Genomic DNA, 17135 nt, shown 5'->3' on the forward strand with positions numbered 1-17135 from the left:
AAAAGCGGCTCCTCCGCACGCCCCACGGCTCTGGGTGAGAGAGCTTTGCCACAGAGTCCATGAGGCTCAGTTAGTTATTGTTTAAAGGTTTATTTTTCCTTTGCCTTAAGGCCTCGGCAAGTGGACTTGGGGGTAGGAGTATGACTGTCACACTACCTGACGCCCTTGACAGCTCTTAAGAGAAACTGATCTTCTTACTTTTTTAGTCATTTACAACACTGAAGGCAGCTTGGCCTGTCTAAACATTAAGTTTTCTGGCCACTGGGCAAATCAAGGTTAGTAAACACTTCCTCTTGTTTTTTGGGAAGTAAGCCTCTGGCTATTGAGAAACTGCCCAAATTGCCTTAAACAAATCACTGCCATCAGGAACCTCAGTGATTTTTTTCCTCAATAACCTTTGTGAAGTCCCACATTGTCCTTTTTGATCTTGCAGTCTTGCAGGGCACTCTTGGAGGCTGGCTCTTACAATGAAATCACATGGCCTTTTACATGAAAGTGTGAGGATTCCTGATTCAAGATCATCTTCTGCTGGAAAAGAAAAAAAGAAGAAAAAAATCCACCAGGAAATGTTATTTGCAGATCTCTCGGTCCCTAGAGAAATAGAATGCGGTTACTAGTACTTGTCCAGTGTCAACAATGAATTCCTTACAGAGAGCTGGGAGGGCTGTGCTGAGCAGTGGTACTTGGTTGTGCTCTCCTTCCCATCTATGTGCATGGTGTTGTTTTCCACTGTTCCCTGCATTCTAGCATGTCCTGCACCCCTGACCACACACTGAAAACATTTTGGTTACATTCAGTGAAGAGCTGCTGATGAGCTGTTCTTTGGAGTGCCCATGTGGCTAGTAGAAATTTCAAAACATTGGCATGTCAGATGGAATAAAAATTATACATGAAGGAAGTCTGTAACCACTGCCTTGAAATTACATAGGTTCTTCTTGACAGAAAAAGATGTGGAGTTCTATTTCTTTGCTACCACCTAGCAAAGGTAGATCCTTTGCTAGGAGATCCACCTACAATCTACCAGCTTTGTTGGCTCATGTCCTGTAGGAAAGAGGAATCAACTCTGGGGAGGGCAGAGCAAGCTGCTGCAAGACACAAGCTGGTAGTAAACTTTGCCAAAACCCAGTTACTTTAAAGTGATTTAATCAGTTAACATTGATTTACTGGAACATTAAAGTTGGCAAAGATGTTTGACAAAGAAGAGAATATCACACAGCTTGTCACCAACCACAGCTACTGTAATCCCATTGCAACTGTAAATAATTCATATCCAGTCTTACATTTCCCATTCATTTTTTTCATGCATGACAGTCCATTCTTTAAGCCTGCAACTATGAAACGCATTATTTTGTTTGCCTTGTTTGTGCAGCAATAACAATTGCCTCAGTTAGGCCTCTACATCAGTGCATGCAGAAATACCTGAGCAAGCCATAAATGAGCTACCCTGGCTGCCAGAAAGAGCACAGCTGCCTTAGTGCAGCACTCTGTGCACTTTAATTAGATGTGTTGAAGCAGAGCATGTGAGTGTTTGGAGAGGTAAGGCTGATCAGGTGAGTGGGAGGCATTGCTGACTCCTGACTTGGCCATTACATACACGTTTGCACTTTTATCCTTCAGTACAACTGTCCAGTAGTATGAATGGTCTTGATTCCACGCATGCAAACAACCTTCCACCATGTCTGAAGTGTAATTAAACTGTCTTCTCCCAGGTATCCTATGGCAAAGTACAAAGATCATAGTCACCAGAGATAGTGCTTGGCTGAGAAATCTTACTGATAGCTTTTCTTGGTGGAGGTATAACACTGAACATCCTCCACACAGATATATCCTTTTCTTGTTTCCCCAGAGATCTGCAGGTGTTTTTTATATCATCTCCTGAACCATCAGATGAAAAAGGAAAACTTGGAAATTCAGGTCATCCAGGATAGTGGCAATAACAAAAGAATGTGATCCTTGCCTGTCAGTCCTACCTTTTACTCCTGTAAACAGTCAGTGCCCACACACTAACTGTAAAAATAAAACACTGGCTTCAGACTAGCTTTGGAGTCACACAGAAGAGCTAAGTTAATTAAATTTCACACTGATCTTAGTGCCCTAAACCACTTAGTTCCTTCTCTGCTAGAAACCACCACTAATGAAAACAAGAATAATGACAATTCTGTTATCTCTTGGTGATGATATGAAGACAGGTATGTTTTTAAATAAGAAGTTTCTCAACGCTTTCGTCATTGATGTGAATACCCTATAAATATTGCTTTGTAAGTACTAAAATAATTTTGATATTAGAAGTACATTTTTCTTCAGTAGCTGTCTTTCTGACAAGAAATTGGATTATTCTTTCCTGTCTTTGTGAATGCTTTTCATAACTAAATCCAGTAAATATTATTGTGGTCCAACCCTCTAAGTGACCATGTGTGCTCTGCATCCCTCCACACTTTCCTGAAGTTTCAGGAATTTCCCTGATATAAGTCCAATGACACAAGAGCTGTTGATGACTCCAAAACAATCACAGAGCTCTTTGTGTATTTCAAACTCTCCATCTGTTCATGGCTGTAATAACTGTGCAAGTACAAGCATGATCAACTCAGCCTATTGTGCTCATACAGACAGTGTTTGGGACGCATGAAAGAGAGGAGCTCATGAACTGCTGACTAAACATGTTGGCAAACTGAAAATTTTCCAATAAAGACCTGAAAGGAAGAGGGAAATTTGCCATAGCATGGTATCAGACATTTCCCAGAGCACCTCAAGTTAATGGAGTGTGAAAACCTGGGTATGATTCTTCTCTGGGAGGATCTCTTCCCTGGAGAAGAATCATACCCACTGATGATTCCAGTGCCAAATCCACATAAATAGCAGTGCCAGTGGGGATTTGGGGTTGTAGAGATAGATGGTTGTCATTACTGCAGTGTGGATGCTCCCACATCAGCTTAGTGCATTCATATGAGGTCAGTGGATATACTGGAGACATCCAGTGTGGATTTACAGGTAAATAGTGACAGGTTATGATATCTACTGTAGTCCAAATACATTTGAAGATGTGGTGGCATATTAATAATGACTTATAGCCAGAAACGGATTTTATTACTATCGAGTAATTTCATGATATTTTTCCTTCCTTAGCTCTGCAATAAATCCAAATTATTTAACCGAAGCAGAGATTTCCCAAAAAAACCCTTGAATTTTAAATTGCATTGAATTATTGTTCACCAGATCATTGGCTGATAAATATGTGTTTAGAGTCCTAAGCAATGCTGCCAGAGCAAATTAAAGCAGTCTGTTGCACTTAGCACTAAGGTAATTTCCTACATGATCATCAGATGTATCTCCTGGCAGGACCCCTGGAAGACAGATGAACAGTGAACAAACAGCTGTCTATCTTCTCTAGTTTGTGTGTGGCCATAGCCTTTATTTACCTTACACTGTCTAGATCTGCACTGGTTTATTGATTTCCTTGTGAGGAGATTGTTTTTATCACTTGAGTGAGCATTTTATAAATAGTCCTGAACTTTCCTTCAATTTTCCCGCTCCCTGTGATACAAGAAGGTATTACTACTTTCAGGTTACAAATAAAAATTTGAATAAGGGAAAATAAACACCACAACATGAAAGTATTTGTTAGTGAATCTGAGGCTACATGCTCAGTTTGAAAGATTGAGCATTTGTTTTAATATTTTATTGTGCAAGATACATTCTATATAAATTGTATACATTTTAAAATCTTGAAAGAGATAGAGTTGTATGTGAATAATATTGTGGGGACTTTTCCTGAAAGGCATTTTCAGGGTCATTAAATCCTTGCAATTGCAAGCATGCCATACAATCTGTTTCATAAACTGACTGAATTTTTCTAAAACTAGTTAGGTATTTAGCTTTTAGTATTTAGCTTATTACTGTACTAAAAAAATCACCTTAGAGTTTGGTTGCTGTGAGGGTTAAGAATTATCTTGTAACTTCTAAACTCAATTTCATACCCCTTTGCTCATATACTAGCAGTGACCACTGCTTCCATTAAAGAATTCTTTTTGTTCCTGGTGTTTATCAACCCACCTTTGTTTTGCTAAAGTAAACCAGATAAGAATGAATCATATCAAACTGACCAAAGGCTAACTAAATTTCGAATAAAAGTGTCCAGCCAAAGGTGTAATACAGTTTAACAATACATTCAGACCTTAGTTAATGTTGGATAAATTGTCATGACATAGCTTGTGTAGACAAGTTTTAAGGGAATAACTGGCTAATACTCACTCATGTAATCCTCATGCTTTGCCTGTGATTTATACATCAAGTACAGGCAACTGCAGAATGGAAAGAATCAGGAAGCTGGCATTAGATGCCAGTTCTGGAGAGCAGTTATTAGCAGCCAGTGGCTGTTATTGTTGGCACAGGACTTACTGATTGTCGCTCACTATGGTTTGGCATTGTGTGTATTAGGAACTTCCATCCTTAAAGCCACTAAGATGAGACTTTTTGTTCTGGAGATTTTCATCTTATCCGTTCTGCAGAAAATAATTATCAGCTGGACTTTAAGAAGGAATCTGAAAGTTTTTCACTTTTAAGAGGTTCTGAATTAATAAGAAAAGCAGAAAATAATTTTAAATGAGATACTGTCTGCTTACTGCATCAGGAATTTACCCCTTATCCTGCCATTTTTACTTTATCCAGCAGAGAAGCTGAGGTGGCAATCTATGGGGAGACTCAAGGTTCTAACAATCCATATTCACTCCCCATGAACTAACACAGGCCCATTGAATAAGAAGGCACAAAACTAACCCTAATAAAAGGGAACACCATGTAATGCTGATACTTGTGGACTGACAGAAAAGTATGTATGATTGGAAAGTAGTTCTAGCTAAGTGGAACTGCGCATAGTCAGTTCAATGCACTTGGAAAATTGCTTTATTCCTTCTTTTTCTGTTTACTCTGATGTGGCAATTTCCTATGGCTAATCTTCAGCCATATCTATCTATCTTGTCATCTAACCATGCTGGTTTTACAGTGTTACAGTATAATTGTGTGTCAAAACACTTTTGATATGCACTTAGGATATGTACTTATGTGCCTTCCTTTTCATTGTATATAGAAGCAAGTTAACTTGTTGAATTTACCTGGTCCACAAATAACCTTAATTCTACACTTTCTTTTTTTCAAACCACCTTATTAGCTAACAAAAGGAACTGAGTCAGTGATATCAAATGAAATATTTAGTAACTGTTGGGTTTTATTCTCTATCATTTCTTGCAGAAAGTTACTGTCTGCGTTATAATATCTTTCAAGTGTTTTTTCCTATAAATTTTCCTACAGTTTTTCTAACACAATTTCTACTGGACAGTGACTCCAGCCTGACAAGCAAATTTTGTCAATATTCTAACTCAACTACTTATGCCACAATTACTATATCAAGTTCTTGAACAAATAAAAATAATCCAGCAGATAGATATGAAGACACCACTCAGATTTTTTGATTCTCTCAGATGTTTTTCACATGGGAAAATCCAAGGCTGGTTTCTCATAAAGTGGTTAATTTAAGTTTAGGAAACCTAGAATCAGATTAAAAGTGTCCACAAGACACCACAATGAAAAAAAATCTAATGTTTATAGTTCATGTATAGTTAAACATTTTTGATATGAAAACTTTGCCCCAGCAGATATTCTATCTGATCATTTCACCTTCTAGAGCCAGTAAACCAAGAAAAAGTCTAAACAAAGATAGACCAAGACTGAGACAAAGCTTACTTGGAGGAAATGTTACCACATGGATATTTCTGATTCACTTGGTGAGCCCAGTGCATCACAGATCCAAGATGAATTAATGAAAAGCAATACCCATGGTAAAGACAAGAGAGATTTGTACTTTCACAAGTATTGTAGGTCAAGTTCAAATTTAGAAGCAAGCTTAGGGTTTATGTGTAACCTGCACTATGTGACAATATTAAACCAACTGCTCCTTGCTAGAACTTTATGTCATATAGTTCATCGTAAATAACATAAGGAAAAAACATGTCCCATTTTGAAGTGAACAATTTATGTTTTCTCCTTATTTTGCCTGTATAAGGAGAAGAATTATTTAAGGAAAACTAGGAAAATTATAATAATTGTAAATTTTCTGGTTTAAGTTGCTCAGTATTTCTCTAGAAATATTCTCTAAATTGTGAAATGAAAATTTCTGACTACATTCTTTATTGTGTCACCTGGAAGAACAAGTAGGTCATGTTTTCACAATTCAAACAAATTTTCTAGATAGCTCTTCTCTAGAATTTGCTCCAGAGTAATTCTACATTATAGTAAATGTCAGCTACTTTATTAAAAATTAAAAATACCTCTCCTGATGTAATAAAATCAACCCATTGAAAACTTGGTGTGAGCAAAATAGTAATCAAAATACCATGGTCACCCACATAATAAGATTCATTATTTTATTTATTATTCCTATAGCAATTTTTACCTTTCATTACTACAATAGCAAACCCTATTTGTATGTAGCATTTTCATATGTACAAAACTCTTGCACTTGTGCATGCATTGGAGGGCTTCCAGACTTTTTCAGATGGCTGGTAGTGTTTTTGGAAGATTAGAATTTTTTTTTTTTACTGAGAGAAATTACACATAAGCAAGCTGAGATGTTTGGATTGGTACATCGTCTTATTCATCAGCAACTAAGCCATGAGAAAATTTCCAAGGTAAAAAAATGCCTCTCTTCTTTTTGTGCCTTTGCTAATTTGAGACACTCTCAAGATTAAAAAAAACAAAGAAAAAAAAAAGAAGCAAAAAAGGGGAATTACAGTAGTATGATTCAAAGCTCAATTTGTCGCAGGAGCCATGAAGGTCATAGGTCATGTGGTCATACAACTGCAGTGAGAGTTAGCAGTTTGAAAAGCTGGTAAATATGCAGAAGCTGTCCAGAACACAGACAACTGCTTCTAAAAATCTAGTTTTCAAATTAATACTTGAATAGTCAGATAGCTTTGAGAGAAGTTGTCACTTCCATAGTATTTGTTTTGCTATCTTTTGGAGAAGCCTATTAAATTCTTATTTCCCATGGAAAAGACAAGAGCAGTAGGAAGCAGAGATGTGAAAAGCTGCTCCATATTATTTAGAGACCACAAAGAAGTCCAGAAAATCTGTCTGGACTTCTGGACATACAATGTGCTGCCAAGCTGGACACAGACTGACAAGACTGAGAAAGACTTATAAATCACAAGACCATTTTGTGAGGAATTCCTGGGAGGAAGTTGGCTTTATTTATTCCAGAAGAGATTTAGTCAAAAAGCACTGCTGTGCTTCACTATGGATGTATCTGTATACAAACTGTTTTTTCTTAGTCTGTCATAGTTACCTTCTCTTTATATGCCCTCAGTTGAAACAACCTCTGTCAGCAGAAACAAAATATTGCCAGTGCAACTTTCGGCAGCTGCTGTTTTAATTTCATTTCAAAATATGATATGATAAAAGTAAAACCCATAGTAACTGTAATAGTAGCTCTCAACTCAGTTATGTAATAAATACAGACCCTGAAGTCCTTGTGTAGATTAGATGTTAGTAGTGGGGTGTTTATTATTTTAGGAATACTTTCTCCCCACTGCTATTATGACGTGTTGGTACAACTTGCTATGCAGCATATTCCAGCATCTACTAATTGTTGTTTACTACTAGGGTTAAGAGTCACCATAATCTACCTACTGGGCATTTTCTTTTCTGCTTTATGATGTCCAAAGACTTTTACACATTCTTACCATTCATTATTAATACTGAAATCTTAAGGTTGGGCTTGGAAAAGCAAGGGAATATTTTGACTTAGTTTTACTACATCTGCCCTAAAAGGGATCACTGATTTTCTGTTGTTGTCATTTTGAATTCCAGACATTACAATCATTAGGCCTGAACATTGTGAGTAAAATTCCAGTCCTGATGTGTACCTGGTGTTCAGTTCATCCAGAACTTTAAAGCATGAAGAAAGAGTCATAGAAGGATAGAAATGGTGACAATAGATTTTTCATTATAAGATAGCATCAATGGAGAAGATAAAAATAAACTTTCTGCAGGTTCCCTGAGCATGGGATAAGAAATAAAGGCTCTGAATTGTAGAAAGGAGAGTTAGGAGAATATTCATAATGTTCTTGTAGGATGGAAGATGACGACTCCTCCCTCTCGAATCAAAGAAGCTTATACAAAGAAGTGTGTCTTGGGGACAGGAGAGGAGAAGCAGGCTAGGTCTGAGAGTGTTCAGCTGCAAAAGATGGTGGCCAGTGGTACTCATGAGCAGAGTCCCAGCTACTGACTCTAGTTTGCCTTCTGAGCTGTTGTTTTAGTGGGTATATGGCTCAAGCCAACTACAGGCTCCTTGGAGTACCTAGGATGTCACTTTTCTAGTCTAAGCTATTCCTCTGCCTCTGCCCTGCAGAATACCAGGTGTGACACTAGCTCCTGGCTCTTCTGTTACCTCAGCCAGGCAGGTATTGAGAGGGACATAGTACAGATATTTTACAAACCTATGCTATTAACTGATTTCAAGTAATAAGTACAATGTTTTTTTCCATCTGGTACTTCCAAGTATGCTTGGAGTGTTTCCAACAATAGCACTTCCTCTCTCAAGATCTTACAGTGTAGCAGAGCTCTGTTGAATGATCTCTTCAGTATGCTTTTGTCCGTGAAAGGCAGTACAGATTTCAGTGTATAAACTGTGACTCTAAGGGGTGTTGAACCACAGAAATGTCCCTCAGAGCTATAGCTAGTTCTTCACTTCAGTCTGTGGGAAGGAGAAAACTGCTACAGAAACCAACAACATGATCTTGAAATATAAGTGAGAAGTGAATTCAAGAACATTTAAGTTCCTCTTGTTACATCTCTTACTGGAAAAAGGAGACATGCTAGAGATAAGACGTGTAAAGCTGTGGGCACAGACCGTACCCATGGTATGCATGACACACTGTACTCCTCATGTCTCAGAGAGTGAATACATGAGTATTATATTCACTGAATAAGCACTGAAGGAAAGAACCAAAACTTCTCATGGTTTTGTATGTCCAAAATTTACAAGTAAAATTATTTGAGAAACAGATTTGTAATTTGGAAGGAATTATGATTATAGATGATGAAGAGCAAATAGGTTATAAAGTATGTTATGCACATCAGTGTCATGTTCATTCAGCTTTACTATGAACTTCGTCGGCTCATCAGAGTGTAAACATTAAACAGAGATATGTTATTTTCAATATCCTTCAGCTGCAGCATATCACTAGGACCATGATTATATGTAAGCTTCTACAAAAACTTTCAAGATTTCTGGTTTAATAATTAAAGTCCACTGATTGATATTCATGTGCCAACCAATTTCACCTAAGTATAGGCTACCAGAAGGGGTAGTTTTGTCCTCAGTCCCAATTGCAAAGGTCACTTCTGTCAGAAGTGGCGCTCTGTTTGCAGTGGAAATCTAACACATGGGGGAAAAAAAAATGCAAAAATAAAATGACTTCATCTATATCTGCTGCAGTTTCATCCTGCAACCCCAGGCACCCTAGTGCAGGCATAAGGGTCTGAGAGAGGAAGCAGAGCTGGCAAAGGGACTAGGGGACCTCCCTTCTCCACAGCAACCCAGATTTAGCTCAGCATAATCTCAACCGCACTCTCAGTGTTTTCACTGCATTTAAAAAATTCCTTTACTGTCCCCTTTGTGTTGGTAAAGTACACAGGTACCTATTTATTGCTGTTGGCATACTTGTTTAATAGTTCCCTGTGGGACACTTAGACGGGTGCTTGGATATCCTCCCCAACTGGATATACTTAGACCAATGCACAGCATTCTATGCTACTATATTATGTAGACATTATTTATAGCAATTATTATATATAATAATATATAATCATTACTATATTGTTATGATAAAATGTATGTTACTATAACATTAATTACTTCTGGTTATTAAGTTATTTCCCAAAGTTTTTATTATTTATATTCTTCCAAAACCAAGGGAAACAAATGGATTGATCTTAAAATGGGTTTAATTACTGTAGTTTAGCTTGTGGGTTATCTTTATAAGCAAATAAACCCCTCTAAAGTCATCAGCAATGTGGATAAAATAATGTAAAGTTCATTCTACACTTTTCTCAAAAAATTGCTTCTTTCTGTGCTTCTCTAAAATCCTTGCCTGTCTACTTACTGTTCTACAAGTTTCCCTTCCCGATTTTGTGGTTATTTGAGAGCTTAACTTCAAGGGGTGGTGTGGGTTGTTAATGCTGTAGTACAGAAGCATGAAAACCAGGTGTTTTTAAAGGTTAAGACTTGATGGAAGATCCAAATAGTGCCGTTCCAAACAAAGTCCAAACTGCCAAAGGCCAATTTTATATCCCCTACTTCACTGCAGTTGAACATGAACTCTGAAAGATGGATTTCTAACACAGCTGTGGTTTCCTTGAGCAGTCTGACTTTGCTCCTCATGGGCCAATAGACTGAATCAAAAATATTAATTTTAAACTACATATATGTGAAAAAATGAAAAGCAAAATTCTTTATTCTTCAGACTGGGAAAAAATTAGCTGCTTTGAAACTGTTCACTGGGATAGTGCCACGTGGGATGGCAATTTCCTATCCTCTTTATCTCTTCCTGTCTTCATGCCTTACATCTTTGCTCTCTTCCAATTTTCACTTGTTTGATCCCTTTCAACTGAGTGGGACGCTTATTCCCTTTCTCTTTATTTCGTAAATTGTTTCATTGCAAGTCTGGATCACCTTCGTATTTCTCCTGTTGTCGCTGGTTTGAATTGTTTGGAGCAGACGCTCCCCCTGGTGCTCTCTTTTGTAGCGCACAACACAGTACAGTCAAAGTGGGTAAGTTTCCACTTATCTAACAAATTTCTAGGGGAATAAAGGAAATTACAATTGAAAATATTTTTTAAAATTTGAAATTTCATCTACTCCTCATTTAAACAGCAGCTTTGAATAATTTCTCCATAATAAAATTGAATAAATTTTCTTTAAAGCTAATCTACTAGCAGTAGCAATCCCTAAGGAAAATGGGGGGAATTTGAAAGTTTTCAGTCAGCAAAACATGGGGAAGTCGGTTCTTCCCCATGTAGTTCTTCTCCAAAACTCCCAAGCACCACATCATTCCCACAAGGCCACATGACTGTCTGTGAAGAAGTTGTGCTGCAGACTGACTTAACCAGCTTGGGTTTTTTACAAACTCCTTCTGTCCACCAGTTCTGACTTGTAGCTGCTTTGGTATTCTTACAGGCCAGTGTTACACCTACATATGCATAACTGTTTGACTGTAAATGAGCCTTGTGATTTCAGAGAAATAAAGTCTGCCTACAGGTATAACAGTCTGTGCATTTTTGTGACCTGCTGTGACTTGAATTCTTACAGGTTTTCTTTTAAAAGTGATCAGAGCAGTTTTGCCTCTTTGCATTTACATTCAATCAATTCAACACATGGTAAGGCCACTGCTAATGTAAAAACCTATTCCATAAATCTCCTTCACTGTCTGGCTAGGATTGAATTCACGCTTTGATAAAGCATTAAAAAAATTAGCTCTTCATGGTAAAAACTGTAAAAGCAGCACAGGCTTCTGCAGTCAGTGTTTCTCCTAACTTCCTCAATTTGGTTTAAAATCACAGAAGATGTGGCGCCCGTTTTAAGTCTTGAGCTTCCTCTCTTGCCACCAAGGGCAAATTTAAGCTGTTAAGAGGTAAAAAGATAAGCTGCAAGACAGGCAGAATGCAAAAACAGCCCAAGTGTTATTGCCTATAAAAGCTTGTAAAATTAGAGGGGTTCTGACTTCATTCGCCGTCTGACCGAAGGTCACACGGTGCACGCTCCGATCCCCAAGAGCACCGGGCGGTCGCGACGCCGAGACTGGGACTCGAACCGGTGTCCTAGGGCGGATGGAGGCGGCTGTTTGTACGTGCGCATGCGCACCGCCGGCGGGGCGGTCACTAGGCGGAGAATGCCGCGGCTCCTGGAGAAGCTCCCGCCGGGCCGGGCGCTCGAGGTGGGCTCCCCCGGGCCGGGCAGGGAAAGGCAAGGCAAGGCAAGGCCGAGCAGGGCAGGGCAGGGCCGGGCCGGGGCGCGCCGTCCGGCACCTGTGAGGGAGGCAGGGCCCGCCGGCGGAGCGGGCCGTCCCTCCCGCCAGGCCGCATTGCCAGAGGAGAGCGTTTTGGGAGGCTAGGGAGGCCCACGGCTCGGAAATGAGCAGCTCGGGTTGTGCTGTGCGGCCCGGCAGTCCCGGTGCGCGGAGGACTGAGGCGCCCTGTGACGCCATCTCGGCAGGACTGTAGTTGTGCTCGCAGCTGTTCAGTCCGCTTGTAAGTCCAGGGTGAATGTGAACCTCGTTATTTCTGGGGCCAGACCTCGTGGACTGCCTTTAAGGGCAGAAGAGGGGACAGTTCATATTCAGGAAGTACCGTTCGGGGCTTTTTTTGAATGGTGCCTGGGCTGCCGTCTGGAAGCACTGAGGCAGTCCCCAGTGGAGGAAGGGTTGACAACTGAAGTGCTTGATCAGTCTCGTATGAGGTACGGATTAACCGTGATTATAAATTATGTATCACATCGTTTCAGTTCCTTCATAAGGTAGTTGATGGCATCTGTGGCCGTGCGTACCCTCGATACCAGGATTATGGCAATGTCTGGAGCTTGTCAGAGTGGATGGAGGTTTTAGAAGAAACTATGAGATATTTCAAAACTGCAGTTGGCAGAAATATGTCTGATGAAGAGGTAAGGGCTCATCACTGATTTGCCTTGAGTTGGAGAAATCAGGACTGGAGTGATTAGTTTTGTAGATCGTTTAATCCTAAAATATTTTTATAGTGTAGGATTTGAATGGTAGTGGATTCAACCTAAATAGGTAGAAAGTAAGCAGCATTTAGAGATACACTGCCAAGACTTCAACAACAAAAAGTGAAATAGATGCTGATTTTAAAATATTTTTCTAATATCACTGGATACTTGTTAATCACTTAAATTGGTATTTTGAGTATCCACAGATTAAATCTGTTTATATAGTACTGCTCATTAACAATAAAACCAGTTTTCTTTCTTGTTTGGTTTTCTTTATTTGTTAGTACTGCATTGAAGTGGTATAAAATATTGACTGTATTTAAATAAATTTTGTAAAAAATCTAAGTACGAATGAAGGACCACGTGGTACAGGGACTGTAGTTCAGGACATTCCTATAGGTATAAACTTCGCAAAATCTTCTATTATTAGAGATATTAATTCTCATCTCTTGCATATTGCTTCTGTTTTGACCACCTGCTAGCAACTGGGTCAAAGAAAGACACCTGTGGAGCCTTGGAGACCTCCCTGCATCAGTATTTCTGTTTCAGCTGAGCTGATGTATTTAGCCTCTTCCCTGATACTGAGAAACTTGCAGACCTACACCTGAGTTGTTTGGGAGTGTGATGTTGTTTTGATTTTTGGGTAGCATGTAAGAAGACTGATTAAAAACTCTATTCTCTGGTGTCTTTTAATTTAAATTTTTTTTTCTCTGTGTGTTGCTGTGGTAAACACTGACTCTTAACTACCAAAGACAGAGCAGCCACGGGCAGCTATCAGCTTAGATATTTTAGTTATTGCAGGTGGTACATGTTAATTCTGTGGTTCATAGTGCAGGTAATCGTGGTTTTAATTTTTATTTTTATTTTTGTAGGCTGCTCAGCAGATAATTGAGTTAAATTCAGACTATCAAGAAGCAATCACAAAATGTCTGAAAGGTAGAAAGGAAGAAATCAGAAATGCCCTAGTAGAAAATGTACATGCAATCTCTTCTGCCCAGCTGCAGGATTTTGACTGGCAGTTAAAGGTGAGATTGTTGCCTTGATCCGGTTTGAAAGAAATGTTCTACAACAGGGGAGTAACTTGATACAGTCCCATTAGGCCTGCTCCCTCTGCAGAGTGGTTCAATTATCAGAGGTATTGCAAAAGTACGATAATGAGTGATGTAAAAACACATCAAAGACTTGCCAGAAATTTGCAAATGTAAGTTTTAAAAATTTGTTTTAGTTTGTTTTTCCTGTCTTTTCTTTTAAAGCTGCTCACGGAGACTTAGTGCTATTCAGGAGCACCTGAACGTTTTGTATGCTGTTATAATTTTCAGGCCTGAAAAAACAGTGTTTATTCTCTAAGGAAGAAGTATATGCCTAATTTTAAGATTAGTTGACTGATTCAGGATAAGTGTTCTTGACTTTCTTCAAATGTTCGTATTTTTGCAATGGACATTCAGTAATTAGTTTGAAATAATTTATCATTAGACTTCCTGTTTGGTAATAAACCAGTGATATTGGTGTTGCCTAAATTAGGATGGTGGTTTGGGGTTATGAAGACCTTAAGCTTGATCAAAGACTTAAAAACATTACTTATGCTGTTTTTATTTTTGGTTGGACTGTGAGAGCTGTTAAACAGATCTGTAGAGGTGTTAAATAGTTTTCTGTGTTTACAAGAGTGCTTAATATTTCTGCAGCAAACAGCTTTGGAAATCAAAGAACAATGCCCAAAACAGACAAGTTTTTGTAAGAGCAGATATGACATCATAATGTGCTTTAGATGAACTGTTACTGAACTGAGCTTGATCTCTTGCTAACTGCATTTGCTGCTGACAAAAATACGGACTTATGTGAACTCTTGGTTTTTGTTTGTGGCTTCTTTTAATGAGTTTCTTTTTATTTTGTGATGCAAATTTCTGGTACATGTCTGAACTATTATTTTTCTTAAAACCACTTTTTTACCCACTTGAGCTGGTTATGATTTTTTTTTTTTTTTGCTTGCCATGATTGAGCTCCGCTGCATTCTCTTCTCTAAATAAAGATAGGTCTGTGCAATACTAACCTATAGGACTGTCAACTGATCTTTGATTTTAATGCATTTTAAAAGCCTTATCTGTGCTAGAGTGAGTATTGTAGTCAATAAAAAAGAAAGCACAATGGGCATGTAACCTGACTCAGTGTTTGTCTGATAGGATATCTGACAATGTGTTTGATCAGCTGCAGAGTGTTGAAAAATGCATAAAGGTCTCCTCCTTCTCCCAACAAACCCATTCTGTAAGACCCTGCTTGTTGATTAGAAGACCCATTTGAATATGGTGATTTCAGAATCTAAGTAATTCATTAAGAGCTGTGATCAAATGTATCCTTTGTTTTCACCTAGAGGTCCAAAATGTGGTATCCCAGAATTTTAATAAATTGGTTTTGGCAAGTGTATATGACAAGTCTGTGAAGAGGATGGTCTTTACTCAGTATATTGTTGATATTAACAAAAATCCCAATAATGGAGTAAGAAACCCTAAAAACATGAGAGATGACTAACATGAAGTTAATTTTGTCATGCTGATGTTTGTTCTGGTATTATAAGTTCAATATAAAATACAGATGTGATATTATGAAAGACTAAAAATTTACCTTACACTTGATTGTTGTTGTGTCAATTTGCATAGCTTGCTCTCTCCAGCGATAAGATCTCCATGCTGCAAATGCCACTCCTCAATCTTGATTTGGATGTGAGAGAAAATGGTGAAATTAAGCCAATTTCTATAGAGATGAATAAGGAAGAGTTGCAGAACCTAATAAATGCACTGGAAGCTGCTAATAAGGTAACTGTTACTGATGTAATATTTTGTTCTTAACTTTTTAGGTACTGATTTATTTTAAGCAGAATTTGTAGAACCATAGCATAGTGTGGATTGAAAAGGATCTCTAAAGGTTGTCTAGTCTAAGCTCACTGCAAATATCCCAATGAGAAGGGACTTTTTTTACTAAATCAGGTTGCTCAGAGCCCTCTCCAGCCTGACCCAGGACTGGGGCATCTGTGTCCAGTGTTTCACCACACTCACTGTAAAAATTTTTTTCCTAGTATCTAGACTAAATCTACATTCTTTAATTTGAGTACCCCTATCCTATGCTGAAAGATTGGTGAGAACTCCCACATTTGCCTCAGCTTCACAAAATGTCATTGTCTGGGAGACTTACTTGGTTCATACTAAGTCCTTTAATTTCCATGACATAGTGAATCAGGAAGAAAGTTACAGAGATTACAGTATAGTGACCCAAGAAGAGAATTTCAAGTTAAACTATAAGGCTTCTGAGACACTGAAGGGTCTCAGATTTCTTAACAGAGAAGGCTAAGGAAAAAGAGGATTTGAAGAAAATTGTGCTTGCATGAAATTATAGTCCTTAAGAGCTTTCACAGCTTGCTTCCATATGGATTTTCTTCCCTGCAATACTAAATAAAAATAGTATGTGAGCAAAGATTCTTCCAGGACAGACTTCAATGTTCACATGCCCTTTGTTCTGCTTGAGGGTCTGTCTGGAAGCTGTGGGATGTGGTCCTCTCCATACTTAGTTCTGTGGGCACACGAGGAGGAATTCACTTCAGAATTGGTCCCTTGGCTCTGCTTTGTGCAGGAGTCTCACTGGACCTGGACTTGCTATTCTGCTTTTTGATTGTAGGCAGCTGAAGAATGGTTTGAGTGCAGTAATGGGTAAAGAAAGTTATTTAAAGTGATGGTTTCGTGGGATTGTAAAAGAGAGTTGAGAGAGGAATGGTGTACTGTCCAGAGGAAAGTTGTTTATTCAGTTGCATATTATACTGAAACAGAAAGCAAAAGGCATCTTTTCATAGGCTGCTTAAATTTTGTTCTTAACCATCTTTAATCTCATTCCTTTTCTCCTTTTTGAAGGTTGTGTTACAACTGAAATGATGGAATTCAGATCAACAGCCATCTGCTGGTGATGGCTCCCTAAATGATTTAGGGAAAAAATGTGTTTACTGCAAAGTGGAAAGGTTTTGGTGCTGTAAAATACTGAAGTCAGAAGACTGTTATGACCAAATGACCTACTAATCCTTCAATAAAAATAATGAATTCTTGTATCTATTTGACCAAAAATATGAAAATGTAATGTACAGTTGCTTTTATTTCTAAAGATTTATAGACATTTGGAAGATAATCACTTACAACATGTGCCAGATTTGTTTTGGTAAAACTTGGGCAGTGACTACATAGCTGCCTGGTAAAACTAAGGCATCTTACTGGCATTGTATGTTACCTTATCTAAAGTGCCATGCTAATAAAGAATGAGAGAGTATTTGTAGCATTAATGTATTTATACTTGTAAATATGGTAAATAAACACCTGACTTCGTGTGTGAA

General features: G+C 38.4%; 1 protein-coding gene across 2 annotated transcripts; it reads left to right on the forward strand.

Moving 5' to 3' along the window:
• The first annotated feature begins 11899 nt into the window (after nt 1-11899).
• On the forward strand, nt 11900-17135 carry COMMD8 (COMM domain containing 8). Of its 2 annotated transcripts, XM_009100358.4 has the most exons (5): nt 11900-11987; nt 12554-12709; nt 13645-13797; nt 15424-15579; nt 16666-17135. In XM_009100358.4, the coding sequence occupies exons 1-5, from the start codon at nt 11907-11909 to the stop codon at nt 16684-16686; spliced, it is 567 nt and encodes a 188-aa protein (XP_009098606.4). In that variant the 5' UTR covers nt 11900-11906; the 3' UTR covers nt 16687-17135. The 2 variants fall into 2 exon arrangements, with proteins under 2 accessions (XP_009098606.4, XP_018781530.3); XM_018925985.3 differs by lacking the exon at nt 16666-17135 and having other exon boundaries at nt 15424-15627.

Source organism: Serinus canaria, chromosome 4 (assembly GCF_022539315.1).
Source record: "Serinus canaria isolate serCan28SL12 chromosome 4, serCan2020, whole genome shotgun sequence".
Taxonomy (NCBI): Eukaryota; Metazoa; Chordata; class Aves; order Passeriformes; family Fringillidae; genus Serinus; species Serinus canaria.